Consider the following 16,499-nt stretch of genomic DNA (forward strand, 5'->3'; position numbering starts at 1 on the left):
ATTCATTTGGTTTCTTCTTTCTTCTTGACGAGGAGACACCCATTGTTGCATCTAGATGGCAGCTTGCTAGCTTTTAAGATCCCAGTCGCTACTCGCCAACCTGTACTGTTCTTAACCGTGCATTCCTATCTGTCCATCTTTCCTTCTATGTGAATGCTGCCCCTCTGGTCTCATGGCTGATTGCTCTAAGGGGTGCATCTCCCTGGAGTAGGTGAATATGTCTCTCTGGGGTAGTTGTTCTTGCATGTAGGTCTTTCTGCTGTTGGGCTAGGCCCAAAGGGTAACCTGGGACCGTAGTCTCGGAGGTTCTACCAGACTGTATCTGACCAGTAATTCTGATGATTTTTGTATTTTTGAATTTTGTTCCACATTTTTCCTCCCACTCTATCCAGAATCTCCAGTTTTGATCCCTTACCAAGTGGTTGGCATTGGTAGCTGGGAAACATCTAGTTCTTCTGGTCTCAGGGTCATGAAGACTGAGGTCCTTGTGGTCCATGTTATCCTGGGACTAATTGTTTCCAGATGTCATTAATTTTATTCACTTTTTGATTCAGATAAGAGGAAACCAATAATTGCATCTTAGATGGCTGCTCAAAAGCTTTTAAGACACCAATCGCTACAAATATTGTGAAGACTTTTAAGACATTAAGTTAAATTGTCCCGAAGAAAAGTTGCCCATTTATATCCCTACTAACAATGAAATATGAAACTAGTAAGCAGTACTAGTAAATTTGTTTAATAATATAACAAGGCACAGAAGGATATATGTAAGAAATGGATGGTGAAAATAATGATTAGAACTTTTTCTGAGGTAGTATTCTTACGTTGTTTTAAAATAGAAATTTCAGAAATTAAAAGTCATTGGTTTATTTTCATCTAGATATAAAGAACTATAAAATATGTTGTTCCTTTGCTCATTTCTTACAACCTACATGTATTTTCTTTATAAGAGATTGAAAATAGAAAGTTGCCTCCATATACTTACATTTCTTCTTTCAGGGATATAATTGTTTTTTATGGAATATTTTGAGAGAAGAAATATCTTTGAGATGCAATTTGTAGGGGTTGTAGAAACTAATTTCTAGGAGGAAAAGAACAGAGTATCTGACTAGCCAAAAGGAAATATAAGATCATCTGATTGTGCCAAAGAATTCCATGTAAAAACTGAAAAAATCAGCCATTCCCTGAGTAATTGCAGCAGCTCCTAAATGCTCTTACTGTCTCTGTTTTCTTACTATTCTAATCTTTCAACTCTGCTGCTAGAGTTGCCAGCACTGTAATAGTCTTGACACTTTCTATCACTTTTGCCAGAAATATTCTCTCAAATACCTGCATGGCTTGTTTGCTAGTCTTTGGTCAACTATTACATTCTTAGTGAGCAAGCCTACTCCTAGCCTCTTTACTTGCTTTTCTTTTCTCCATAGTGTTTTATCATCATCTAATCTGTTAAATGTTTGCTCTCACTAAAATAAAAACTGTTTGAAGTCAGAAATGCAAGTATGTTTTGGTCACTGATGTATCACTAGTGCCAAGAATGTTGTTTGGTGCCCTCAAGTTGGCCTTGATCATAGCAACCCCATGCACAACAGAATGAAACACTGCCTGGTCTTGCACCATCCTCACAGTTGTTACCATACTTGAGCCCGTCATTGCAGTGAATGTGTCAGCTCATCTCCATGAAGGTCTTTCTATTTTTTGCTGACCCTCTACTTTACCAAGCATGATGTCCTTCTCCAGGGGTTGGTGTCTCCTGGAGACATGTCCAAAGTACATGAGAAACAGTGTGGTCATTCTTGCTTCTAAGGAGAATTCTGGCTGTATTTCTTCCAAAACAGATTTGGTTGTTCTTCTGGCAGTCCATGGTATATTCAGTACCATGTGCAATATTCACCAACAGTATAAAAGACCTCAGTACTTCTTCATTCTTCCTCATTCATTATCCAGCTTTTGCATGCATTTTAATTGAAAATGCTATGGTTAAGATCAGGTACACCTTAGTCCTCAAAATGACATCTTTGCTCTTTAGCATTTTAAAGAAATCTTTTGTAGCAAATTTGCCCAATGCAGTATAATGTTTGATTTCCTGACTGCTGCTTCCATGGGCATTAATTGTGGATCTAAGTAAAATGAAATCTTTGACAACATCAGTCTTTTCTCTGTGTATCATGATGTTGGTTATTGGTCCAATTATGAGGTTTTTTTTTTCTTTATGTTGCAGTGTAATCCATACGTTAGAAATACTTGTTGTTGCCTCTAGGCTGCTTATGCACAGGGAGACAGCTCAGGGGGCAGGAGTACATGGAGGGATGGACACTAGGAAGAGGTAACTATGGGGAGGAAGTGGGAGGAGAGCTGTTGCATTGTGGTAAACTGTGTCCAATGTCATGAGACAAAGTGTATATGAACTGCTGTATGGAAAGTGAATTTGCTCTGTAAGTCTTAACCCAAATCACAATTTAAAAAAAAGAAAGAAAGAAATACTTGTTGATGCCTCTAATATGGTACCATAGCTCCAGTATATACTTCTTTTATAACAACATATTCAGCAAGTATATGCCAGTAGACAGCCGGAACAGGTAAGGGGAGGGGCCAGGCAAGAAGCAGGGGCCAGCTGATGGCCGGAACAGGTAGGGGGGAGGCCAGGAAGAAAGTGGAGAAGTTTGAAACAGCTAAGGGAGGCAAACTTGTCTGTTAGTCATACTGTGGTGGCTTGCTTGTTACTGTGAGGCTGGAGGCTATGCCACCAATGTTTCAAATGCCAATGGAGCTACCCATGGTGGACATGTTTCAGTGGAGCTTCCAGACTAAGACAGACTCAGAAGGAGGAAGGGGCCATCTACTTCTCAAAGAATTGGACAGTGAAAACCTTAGGAATAGCAGTGAAACACTGTCTGATATATTACTGGAGAACTTTATGAATAGCCCTGAAATATTATCTGATACAGTTCCAGAAGATGAACCCTCAGGTTGGAAGGCATTCAAAATATGACTGGGAAAGAGCTACTTCCTCAGAGTAGAGCCAACCTTAATGATGTAGATAGAGTAGAGCTTTCAGGACCTCCATTTACTGATGCAACATGACTCAGAATGGGAAGAAACAGCTGCAAACATCCATTAATAATCAGAACATGGAATGTATGAAGTATGAATCTGAGAAAATTAAAAGTTGTCTAAAATGAAATAGAATGCATAAAGATTGATATCCTAGGCATTAGTGAGTTGAAATAGACAGGTTTGGGCCATTTTGAATCACACAACCGTATGATCTACTATGCCAGGAATGACAAACTGAAGAAGAATGATATGGCATTCATCATCACAAAGAATATTTCAAGATGTATCCTGAAGTACAACGCTGTCAGTGATAGGATAATATCCATATGCCTACAAGGAAGTTAATACTACTATTATTCATATTTATGCATCAACCACCAAAGGCAAAGACAAGAAAATTAAAGATATTTACCAACTTCTGCAGTCTAAAATTGACTGAACATGCAGTTGGTGATTGGAATGTGCAAGTTGGAAACAAAGAAGAATCACTGGTAGTTAGAAAATATGGCCTTGGTGATAGAAATAACACTGGAAATCTCATGAAAGAATTTTGCAGGACCAGTGACTTATCCAGTGCAAATACCTTTTTTCAACAACACAAATGGTGGCTATACAGGTGGACTTCCCGAGATGGAGTACACAGGAATCAGATTGACTGCATCTGTGGCAAGAGACAGTGGAGAAGGTCACTATCTTTAGCCAGAACAAGGCTAGGAGCTGATTGTGAAACAGATCATCAACTGCTCATATGAAAGTTCAAGTTGAAGTTGAAGGCAATTAAAAAAAATCCACAAGAGCCAAACTCTGACCTTGATTATATCCCTCCTGATTTAGACACCATCTAAAGAATAGATTTGAGGTATTGAATACCAGTGACCAAAAACCAGAAGAATTGTGGGATGACATCAAGAACATCATCCATGAAGAGAGCAAGAGGTCATTAAACAGGAAGGAAAGGAACAGACCAAAATGGATGTCAGAAGAGACTCTGAAACTTGCCCTGTAACGGAGAGTAGCTAAATCAAATGGAAGAAATACAAGATAAAAGAGCTGAACAGAAGATTTCAAAGAGCAGCTCAAGAATACAAAGTAAATTTTTATAATGAAATGTGCAAAGACATGAAGTTGGAATGCCAAAAGGGAAGAACACACTTGGCATTTCTCAAGCTGAAAGAACTGAAGAAAAAATTTAAGCCTTGAGTTGCAATATTGAAAGATTCTATGGGCAATATATTGAATGATGCAGGAAACATAGAAGAAGATGGAAGGAATACACAGAGTCATTGCAACAAAAAGAATTGGTCGATGTTTATCCATTTCAGGAGGTGGCATATGATCAAGAACCAATGGTATTGAAGGAAGAAGTCCAAGTGGAACTGAAGGAATTGGTGGAAAACAAGGCTCCAGGAATTGACAGAATATCCATTGAGGTGTTTCAACAAATGGATGCCATGCTAGAGGCACTCACTTGTCTATGCCAAGAGATTTGGAAGACACAGCTAGCTAACCAACTGTTCTGGTTACCTGGTACCGCTCTGATAGGAAATATAGCACAAATGGGATGGCCTTAACAAATAGGAGTTTATTCTCTTACAGTTTGGGAGGCTAGAAGTCCAAGTTCAAAGTGCCAGGCTCTAGGGGCTGTGTGAAAGCCTCTCGACCTTGGGCTTCAGCTCTCCCTCCTGCTCCTGATCTTAAGTCCCAAGGTCGGCAGAGCATGGCAGGCTGCTGATCAACGACATGGCTACATGCAGGGTCCAAGCGTACCATAATCTAGAGACTATCCCCAAGGCTGCTACTTATATACAGGAAACAGACCATATCCCAAAGGCAGCTACTCAGCTACTTGTGGTAGATCCCACTATGGAGTTGGTTGCCAATCTCATCATGGGGAATAACTACCACCAGCTGCCCAGCCACTCAACCAGGCCCAGCCACGTTGACATACAAAGTTAACTACCACACCAGCTGACTGGAAGAGATCCATATATGTACCCATTCCAAAGAAAGGTGATCCCACAGAATGTAGAAATTATGTAACAGTATCATTAATATCACATGCAAGTAAAATCTTATTGAAGATAATTCAAAAATGGTTGTAGCTGTATATAGACAGAGAACTTCCAGAAATGCAAGCTGGATTCAAAAGAGGACATAGAATGAAGGATATCATTGCTAATGTCAGATGGATGTTGGCTGTAATCAAAGAATACCAGAAAGATGTTTACTTGTGTTTTATTGACTGTACAAGAGCATTCAATTGTGTGAATCATAACAAATTATGGATAACATTGAGAAGAATGGGAATTCCAGAATATTTAATTGAATTCTGGTAGTGTAGGGCCTAAGGCATTTGACTACTAACCAGAAGGCTGGTGGTTCAGCCACTCCTTGGAAGGAAGATTGGGCAATCTCCTTCTGTAGATATACTGCCTCAGAAACCCAAGGAGGGATCACAGTGAGTTGGAAACAACTTGACAGCAGTGAGTTTGGTTTTTGTTTTGTTTTTTCTTTTTTGGGGGGGAGTGGGTAATTGAACTCTTGAGGAACGTGTACATAGACCAGGAGGCTGTCGTTCAACAGAACAAGGGGATACTGCATGCTTTAAAATCAGGAAGGGAAAGTGGTGTCAGAGTTGTGTCCTTCCACTGTACTTACCCAGTCTGTATTCTGAGCAAATAATCTGAGAAGCTGGACTATATGAAGAAGAATGTGGCATCAGGTTTGGAAGAAGACTCATTAACAATCTGCGATATGCAGGTGACACAAGTTTGCTTGCAGAAAGTGAGGATGACTTAAAGCACTTACTGATGAAGATTAAAGACTACAGTCTGTAGTATGGATTACACCTCAATATAAAAAAAACAAAAATCCTCACAACTAGACCAGTAAGCAGCATCACAATAAATGGAGAAAAGACTGATGTTGTCAGAGGCTTCATATTACTTCATTCTACAATCAACACCAATGGAAACAACAGTCAGGATATCAGAAGATATATTGCATTGGACACATCTGCTGCAAAAACCTCTTTCAAGTGCTGAAGAGCAAAGATAGCTTCATGAAGAGTAAGGTGAGCCTGACACAAGACATGGTATTTTCAGTTGCCTCATGTGCATGTGAAAGCTGGACATTGAATAAGGAAAACCAAAGAAGAGTTGATGCTTTTCAGTTGTGGTGTTGGCAAAGAATACTGAAAGTATCATAAACTGCTAAAAGATCTAACAAATCTGTTCTGGAAGAAGTGCAGTCAGAATGTTCCTTGGAAGCGAGGATGGCCAGACTTTATCTCACCTACTTTGGTCATATTGTAAGAATGGACTATTCCCTGGAGAAGGATGTCATGCTTGGTAAAGTGGAGGGTCAACGATAAAGGGGAAGGGCCTCAACGAGATGGATTGGCTCCACTGCAGTGGCTTGCAATGATGGGCTCAGGTATAGGAAGGATCGTGAAGCTGGCACAGGACCAGCCAGTGTTTCCTTCTGCTGTACGTAGGGTCTCTGTGAGTCAGAGACGACTCAACAGCACCTAATAACAACAACACTCAGCAAGTAATGAGCGTCTTCTGTAAGCCAGCTACTCTTTAGGTGATGAATAGGAAGCAGTCCCCTGGACAGCATGTAACTTAAATTAAGTACTTGAGTGTCTGATTCTTCTACTAGTTTTGAAGCCCTTGAAGACTAGGACTGTTGTTTTTCTCTTTTTAACTGCTATCCTTGGCACATAATTATTAAATAAGTTATTAAAAATGAGCTTAAGTGTAAGAAGGGAACTTGGACACCATGTAATTTGGCCACCTTATTTTACATGTTTGTATATTTTAAAACAAAAAGTCCTGCGCAAAAGTTATAGGAACTGCCCAAGTGAGTTTAGTGGCTGAAGAAGGGTTAGAACCTGAGGTTACTTGATATCGATGTTGCATGGACTCACCTCATAATGTTAACCATGATTTTCTAGTTTGCATGTGCTTCTGAATGAAGATTAAGGAGAAGATGAAACTTCTTGAAGTGGCTTATTAAGTTAAGACTTGGTTTTGACTGTCAGGAGACATTTTGATATGTTTAGAGACATTTTTTGTTTTAAAAACTTGAGGTGATGCCACTGGTTGGATAGAAACCAGGAATGCTGCTAAGTATTTACAATGCACAAGATGTTAATAGTGCCAAGATTGAAAAAGCCTGCATTTGAAGATGATGGAAAGGTAATTAGGTAGAAGGTGAGTATGGTTGTAAGAGTAGTTGAATTTAATTGAACTGGTAACAGAGATAGATAGCAAAGTAGAAACTTTACTATGAGTAGTAGTCCATAAGATAGAGAAAGGAAGTAATGGGAAGTACTGGCCACCATCTATTTTGGGTCAGTTAGAATTACCAAATCTCTCAGCATATGTAGGGTGGGCAGTTTGGCTGGTCTTATGAGTATTTGCAAATATAAAGCTGAAAATTTAGAAGTATCTATATAAGAAAAATGAAAGTTCATACTATGTGGTTAAATATTTTTAAAGCAATAGGTAAGTTTATACCCTAACAAACTTTGATTTTTCTCAGGAACACATGGATGAAGTATGTTCTTCTCACCTTCTAACTTCAGTAAGACGCATGGTTTTGACCCTTACTCAGCAAAATGATGAGAGCAAAGAGTTTGTAAAGTTCTTTCATAAACAGCTTGGAAGTATATTACAGGTAAGAGTTTATACTTGGACATTGGCAAGTTTTAACTTACAGTATATACCATCTGGTTGGGATTTTTTAACAGCTGTTTTCTGGCATTACAGCTTGTTCAGGTAGATATCCATTAGTAGAATCTGTTTGGAATGATGTTTTACTAATTTAAAAAAGAAAATTTCATTATCTCCAAGGGCTACTCCAACTTTAATAAGAATTAATTGTTTTGATTTTTCTCTTTACAAATGAGAACATCTCAAATTTGAAATGTTTGGGATATACTTTGACATTTTCGAAAATATTTTTTAACTGATCTGGGAATATTTAAAAACCAGAAGCCATCTGTTGATGGTAGGGATTTTTTAGGTTATACAACTAACCTTAAATTGTGTTGAAACAGTAGATCTCAATCTATGGCAATTTTGGCCCCCAGGAGATATTTGGCAAAGTCTGGAGATATTTTGGTTGTCTAACAAAGTGGGAGAGAAAGAGCAACACTGGCATCTGTCAACACTGGTAGCAGCCTGCGATGCTACTAAAAATATCCTGTAATGTACAAAACAGCCTCCCCCCCAAAAAAAAAAATTATGTGGCCCCAGTGTCACTCTAATTGAAGCACTTCATTACAAAGATCAGAGACTAAGCCTTGAGTATGGATTGCACCTTAACAGAAAACAAAAACTCCTCATAGCTGAACCAATAAGCAACATGATAAATGAAGAAAAGATTGAAGTTGTCAGGGATTTCGTTTTACTTGTATGCACAATGAATGCTCATGGAGGCAGCAGTCAGGAAATCAAGCAACATAATGCTTTGAGCAAATCGGCTGCAAGAGACCTATCTAAAGTGTTTAAGAGCAAAGATGTCACTGTGAGGACTAAGGTGCGCCTTACCCAAGCTATGGTATTTTCAATAGCCTCATATGCATTTGAGAGCTGAAAAATGATTAAGGAAGACCACAGAAGATTTGATGTGTTTAAGTTGTGTTGTTGGTGAAGAATATTGAAAGTTCCATGGCCTGCTACAACAACAAACAAATCTGTCTTGGAGAAAGTACAGATGGAATGCTGCTTAGAAGCAAGAATGGCCAAACTTTGTCTCTCATACTTTGGTCATGTTGTCAGAAGAGACCAATCCCTGGAGAGGGATCTTATGCTTGGTAAAGAGGAGAGTGGAAAAGGGAAGACCCTCAACGAGCTGGATGGACACACTGGCTGCAACAATGGGCTCAAGTATAGCAATGATTGTGAGGATGGCACAGGACTTAGCAGGGTTTCATTCTGTTGTCCATAGGATTGCCAAGAGTCAAAATTGACTTGACAGCACCTAACAACAAATGTCTATAGTATAGAGCTTTAGAGACTCTGTGTTAAGGATATCTTACATTTAAATTCACTCATGTTTTTTCCCATGGACATCATTCAGTGGTGTATATTATTACTCCAAATTAGGAAATATTTTCTTTTCATCTTTATTACAAACTTTACCTATTGAACTTTGCTTTGCATTGTTTTCTTGTATAGACATTTGCCTTCATATGCTTGTGTGTAAGTTGGTTTTCAATACAGTGTTATAACTTTGTCTAATAAGTTTTTTTAAAACCCTGGGTGTAATGTAAATTTCCATCTCTCTAACTTTTCTATTTTGTTGGTATTAAGACTAAAGTATAAATTGTAGTTTACAGGTTATCCTGGCTCTATTTAGTTTAATAATACTACCACATAATTTATAAGGAGTATAATACATCTCTGGTGATATGCACTATTTAAAAATTTTTAGGATTTTTTTTAGTTGAATGTATTTGTCTAACTTTAGCTTGCTAGCCTTATACCTACAGAAAGAAACAACTGCATTTTGGAGTCAGGCTGAAACAGAAATTGTGTGTAATTTAAATATTTTTTTGTTTATTAAGAGCCATGTAGCCCTTCCTCATTTTTGCCTGCTGCTATCATAAATGTAGACACTATGATGGACATTATGAAATGTAGAAAAAACATTAATTTAGAAATAAGATTTTTTTTCCCTGACTCTAAGAAAATCTGTTTTTTCTTTTTCTTCAGCTTCTGGGGGAAAAAAAATTTAGCTAGAATAACTGATTGGCTTAGATAAATGGGGACATTTAAAAAGTACTCTAACAGTGCAATTTAAATGTGGAGGACTTTGTATTTTCCTATCTTACAGCTCTTACAACTTATTATCTGTCTCCTGGTATTGTCAGAAATTCTCTTTTTTGTGTCTAGCTTTTATGTTAAATAGAGTCTGGATTTAGAGATGACCATTTTTTCTTTTCTTCTTTTATATATTTGTTAAAGCAGAACTAACAAGTTTCCTACTTAGTAACATTTTTGTAATACTAACTTATTTATACTCAGTGATAGCAGCCATTAGTTTTCAATACTTGAGAGTAATAAAATTACTCTTCTTTTGGTGAGTATTATAATTTAAACTTTTTAAATCATCTGTATTGCTTTACTCACAATTGAAGTTTACAGTGATGTTAAGATAAAATTGTTTGGTTTATTGTTGAATAGGATTCACTGGCAAAATTTGCTGGAAGAAAACTGAAGGACTGTGGTGAGGATCTTCTTGTTGAAATATCTGAAGTGTTGTTTAATGAGTTGGCTTTCTTTAAGCTCATGCAAGATTTGGATAATAATAGTATAACTGTTAAACAGAGATGCAAAAGGAAAATAGAAGCAGCTGGAGTGATACAGTCTTATGCCAAAGAGGTAAATGACATTCATTTTGGTTTTAGGAATATTTATATTTAGCATATAAATATTTTCTTAATCATTATTTATTTTTAGTAATACCTGTTAACAGATTCTAAATCAACACGTTAGTTACATGCTGAATCTTAGAATAGCACTGACTGGAGATCAATAATATAGACAAGAATTTATGCTAAATTTATAGTGTCAGATGTCCTGTTTACATTATTGTCACCATTATTTAGGTCTCCAAAGAAGAGAAAAGAACAGGTTCTTAACCAGCTGTTTGCCATGGCTATAAATCCCATGAAAACCTATTGCCATCAAGTTGATTCTGACTCATAGCAACCCTGTAGGACAGAGTTATCTGGCCCATGGGGTTTCCAAGGCTGTAAAGTTTACATAAGTGCCACATCTTTCTCCTATAGAATGACTGATGGGTTTGAACCACTGGCGTTTCTTTAGGTTTAAAGCTGAATGCTTAATCACTGTACCACCAGGGCTCTTTGCCATGGCTATACCCAACCTCAGTAGATTCCAGAGGAACAAGTATCACCCAGAGATTACTCCCAGCCAGCACACACACTTGTTTACTAGCTGAGGATTTGGCTTTAAATCCCTGTAGTTTCCCATACCCTGTCAAACTAGTGTTCATCACATGGGAAATTAAGTGAATATTTTCCCTTCAACTTGAGGCATACCGGGAAGCTTTTTTCTAGACCTCTGGTCATAAGAGGGAAAGTAGGTCAGGTCTCAGAATAGGAGATGGCCCTTTTTCCTTGACATCTAAAATAGATAGTCAACCACTTCTTCTAAATATGATGGAAACCCATGGGAAAGTTTAAAATAGAGGAGTGGCGTAATCTGATTTACGATTTAAAATATTCCACTGAATACTATATTGAACCAGGATTTTAAAAGAGCAGAGGTGAAACCAGAGAGATCAGTTGTGTGGTTGTTGAAGTAGTGTAGGTAAGAAATGATAAATCTTATATTTGGGTATACAACAATGAATGCACATTTTGATGGTTGAACCAGTAAGGTATTCTGATGGTTTAGTTGTGGATGATGAGAATAAGCAGAGTCAAAGTTGATGCCAGTTTTCTGGTTTGTAGTGCCATTTGCTAAGATTGAGAAGATTTAGGGGAGGTTTGAGTTTGGAGAGAAGGGAATCAAGACTTCTGTTTTGGACTTAGGAAGTTGGAGACACTTCTTAATATATTCAGTGAGAAATCAGATACAATATTGGTTTTTGTTATGTTAATTTAAAATATTTTGATAGAATAGTTGAATATATATTTTTAAGAAAGCATTCAACACTTTATATGATAGGCCAAAAATGTAGCATTTATTAAAGTTTACTGAATACCTGGCAAGTGTTGCATGTACAAAATTTGTTACCCCTAAATTCTATTTAATTGATTTGATTATAGGCCAAAAGGATTCTTGAAGGAGATCATGGCTTACCTACTGGAGAGATTGATGATGAAGACAAAGTATGTGCTAATTAATTTGTACCTAATCATAATGCTTTTGAAATAAAAATTAAATAATTTTAACAAGTTTTACCTTAATGTTTGAGAGCAAAATATATCATCAAATGTCCTTTCTTCTGAAAAATCTTTATTTTTCTCCTTTTAAAAATAATAAGACACTAACATTGTCAACATCCTGGACTGTAGTACACACTTTAACAAATTTAAAGATGCACTTAGCTGTCGTAGTAGAATTAAACTAAAAATAATAGGAAAATAGTCAGAAAATCTCAAAATATTTGGGGATTAAACAGCCTACTTCTAAATAGCATATAGGTCAACAAAGAAGTCTCAAGACATATTTTAAAGTATTTTAACTATGAAAATGAAAATATAATTCATCAAAATTTATGAGATGCAGTGAAAACAGTACTTAGAGGGAGATTTGTAGCATTGAACACATACTTTAGAAAAGATTATTAAAAATCTAAGCTTTCACTTTAAGAAACTTGAAAAAGAAGAGCAGATTAAATCCAAAGTAAGCAGAAGAAAAGAAATAATAAAAATTTGAGACAAAATTGATAAAATTAGAAACAGACTTCAATAGAGCAAATTAACAAAACCAAAAACTGATAGTTTGCTATGATCAATAAAATTGGTAAACTTCTATCTAGACTAACCAAGAAAAAAAGAGAGAAGATGCAATATAATAGCATCAGAAGTGAAAGAGAGGCTATCATGGACATTAAAAGGATAATATTGGAATATTATGAACAACCTTATGGCAACAAATTTGGTAATTTAGATGAGTTGGATGCATTCCTTAAAAGGTACAATCTACCAAAAGTCAACGTGGAAAAATAAGATAAAAGGATTAGGCTTATCTTTATTGAAGAAATTCTACCAACAATTAATAACTCCCAAATAGAAAGCATCAAGACCAGATTGTGCCACTGGTGAATTCTACCAAGCATTTAAGGAAGAAATAATGCCACTTCTCTACAAGATCTCTGGAGAAGAGAAACAGAGACAATACTTTCTAACTCATCATGAAGCTAACACTACTGTAGTACCAAACTAGTCTAGGCTTAACTTCTTGTTGTTGTTAAGTGCCGGTGAATTGGCTTCAACTCATAGCAACCCTGTGTACAACAGAACAAAACACTGCCTGGTCCTGTGCCATCTTCACAATCTTTGCTATACTTGAGCCCATCGTTGTAGCCACTATTTCACTCCATCATGTTGAGGATCTTCCCCTTTTTTCACTGATGCTATACTTTACCCGAGGAGCTCTGGTAGCATAGTGCTTAAGGCACTTGACTGCTAACCAGACAGCTGGCGGTTCAAACCCACCAGCCACTCCTTGGAAGGAAGGTTGAGCAGTCCTACTTCTGTAGTGATACCGCCTCGGAAACCCAAGGAGGGGTCTCTGTGAGTTGGGGCCGACTCGACGGCATATAACAACAACAACATACTTTACCCAACATGATATCCTTCTCTCGTGCGTGGTCCCTATTCTAACAACATAACCAAACTAGGTAAGATAAAGTCTCTCCATTCTCACTTCCGAGCAGCCTTCCAGCTGTACTTCTTCCAGGACAGATATGTTTGTTCTTCTGGAAGTTCATGATATTTTCAGTATTCTTTGTCAGCACCATAATTCAAAGGCATCAACTCTTTGGTCTTCCTTATTCGTTGTCAAGCTTTCACATTGCATAGGAGGCAATTGAAAATGTCACGGCTTGGGTTAGGCATACCTTAGCCTTCAAACTGACATCTTTGCATTTCAAATTAAGAGGTCTTTTGCAGCACATTTGCCCAGTGCAATATGATGTCTGATTTCTTGATTCCTGCTTCATGGGTATTGATTGTGGATCTAAGGAAAATTAAATCCCTGACAACTTTAGTCTTTTCTCCATTTATCGTGATGTTGTTTATTAGTCCAGGTGTGAGGATTTTTGTTTTTTTGTGTGTGTTGAGGTGTAATCCATACTGCAGACTGTAGTCTTTGATCTTCATCAATAAGTGCTTCAAGTCATCTTCACTTTCAGCAAGCAAGGTTGTGTCATTTGCATATTGCAAGTTGTTAATGCGTCTTCCTCCAGTCTTGATGCCTATGTGTTCTTCTTCATATAGTCCAGCTTCTCAGTTTATTTGCTCAGCATACAGATTGAATAAGTATGGTTAAAGGATACAACCTGATGCACATTCTTCCTGATTTTAAACCATGTAGTGTCCCCTTGTCTTGTTCAAATGGCAGCCTCTTGCTCTTTGTACAGGTTCCTCATGAGCACAATTAAATGTTCTGGAATTCCTAATCATGGCAGTGTTATCCATAATTTGTTATGATTGTTAAGACATTACTAGGAATGATAATTACAGACCAATCCCTCTCATGAATATAGACAAAAATTCTTTAACAGAGGTTGGTGCAGCTCTGTGGGTTTTGCAGCCTCAGGAGAGGTGGTCTGGAGGTAGTCTTCTATTGGGCTTCTGTCCACTTCGTGGCAGAAAGCACCTTCCCAGCACTACATCAGCGCAGTCCTGAATAAGAAAAACAATTTTCTCCACCTAAGCCATGGCATATCAGTTACACAGAAATACCACTTTGGGAAACAGTCTTCAGGAGCCTAGATGAGGTGATAAACCTCAACAGATCACCACCCAACAGGCCCTTCAAGTTGTACTTCAGTTTGATAAGGCTATAAATTCAGCATTGGCTCAGAGGGTCAGGAACAGAGTCAATTTCAGGAGCTCTCTAAATACATACAGATTATGCATAATGTGTGGACTTTTATTTTGCATGATGTTGAATTCAGAGAGGTAACAGAGCTTATTGAAGTGAATAAAGTAAAAATTGTAGCCTATGATGGTAAAAATACTGGCTCCAGTACTACAGAATGAATAGAAGAAAATGGCTTTTTCATGCCATCTTCGTTTATTATTCATTACTTTTTTAGAGAAGCATTGAAGAGACTTTTAAAATTTATTCTAGCAATGCAGAATTGACTACACTGTGCTGTACTATCAGAAAATTCCAGTAGAAAGAAACTTATAATTCTGTAGCCTCTTTTATTATGTTATGTGCCGTCGAGTCAAACCCGACTCATAGTGACCCCTCCTTGGGTTTCCGAGGCAGTATCACTACGGAAGTAGGATTGCCCAACCTTCCTTCCGAGGAGTGGCTGGTGGGTTTGAACCACCAGCCGACAGCATGAAAAAACTTAACTTTTTTTTAATGACAAATCAAAGTTGTTGCCTTCCTACAGTCTTTAATAAACTAATTTTAAAACAACAACAACAACAACAACAAAACTCTTAACAGAATATTGGCAAATCAAATCTAACAATGTATAGAGAAAGTTATATATCACAACCAAGGGGAATAGCAGGTATGCATGGCTGCTTCAACAATCAGTTGTCAGTTAATGTAACTCATCACATCAAGCTAAAGAAGAAAAATTATTTGATCTTGTCAATAGATGGAAAAAACCATATGACAGAATCTAGCACTCATTCATGATAAAAACTCAGCACATTAGAAATATAGGGGAACTTCCTCCACTTAATAAAGAAAGTATTCAAAAAAATTATATCTAAAAGCATATGTAGTGTTGAGAAACTAGATACTTTCCCTGTAAGATTGAGAAGAGAAGGATGGCCCTCCCACCACTCTTAACACATACTGGAAGTCCCAGCTAATGCAATAAGAAAAGGAAAAGTATACAGATTGGGAGGAGAAATAAGACTGCCTTTGTTTGTAGATGATATGATCTATGTAGAAAATCCTAAATAATCAACAAAAATCTCAAACTAAAAAGTGATTATAGCAGGGCTATAGAATACAAGGTTAATACAAAAAGTCAGTTGCTTTCCTATATGTGAACAGTGAACAATTGAAATTTAAAAAATTACCATGTACATTAGCAACAAAAAAATAAGTATAAATCTAGTAAGATGTGTATGAACAGGAGCTATATAAGGAAGACTACAAAACTCTAATGAAAGAAATTAAAGATCTAAATGAATGGGGAGAGAATACATGTTCATGGATAGGAAGGCTCAATATTGTTCAGACGTCGGTTCTTCCTAGAATAGATTGAATGCAATGGCAATTAAAATCCCAGCAAGTTATTTTGTGGATATCAAAATAGAAAGACAAAAGACACAGACCCATCCCTCATAATACTGAAGAAAGAGCATAGATGAAAGACTGATGCTGCCTATTTTTAAGACTTACTATAATTGGTCAAAGGAGCTCTGGTGGCACAGTGGTTAAGCATTAACTTGCTGACCAAAAGGTTGGGTATTCAAACCCACCAGCTGCTCTACAGGAGAAAGATGTGGCAGTCTGCTTCCATATAGACTGGGAAAAAAAAAAAAAAAAAACTCAAACCCACTGCCATCAAGTTGATTCCAACTCATAGTGACTTCCATTGGGTTTGTGAGGTGATAAATTTTACGGAAGTTGATTCCCTGTCTTCCTTCTGTGGAGTGGTTGATGGATTTGAACCACCAACCTTCTGGTTAGCAGTCAAATGCCTTAGGCACTGTGCCACCAGAACTCTTTTCTGTATAGATTGTTGTTGTTGTT

The 16,499-nt window shown here is 37.3% G+C and overlaps 1 protein-coding gene across 1 annotated transcript in view; it reads left to right on the forward strand.

Moving 5' to 3' along the window:
- PCM1 (pericentriolar material 1) overlaps nt 1-16,499 on the forward strand; it is a 179,148-nt gene that overhangs the window by 102,274 nt on the left and 60,375 nt on the right. Inside the window, exons 31-33 of the mRNA XM_042782830.1 lie at nt 7,603-7,737; nt 10,251-10,448; nt 11,864-11,926. Of these exons, the coding sequence (XP_042638764.1) occupies nt 7,603-7,737; nt 10,251-10,448; nt 11,864-11,926 (396 nt within the window). The remainder of the gene's footprint in view (nt 1-7,602; nt 7,738-10,250; nt 10,449-11,863; nt 11,927-16,499) is intronic.

Source organism: Orycteropus afer, unplaced genomic scaffold (assembly GCF_000298275.1).
Source record: "Orycteropus afer afer isolate SDZICR_OR568_19922 unplaced genomic scaffold, OryAfe1.0 scaffold00483, whole genome shotgun sequence".
NCBI classification, from domain to species: domain Eukaryota; kingdom Metazoa; phylum Chordata; class Mammalia; order Tubulidentata; family Orycteropodidae; genus Orycteropus; species Orycteropus afer.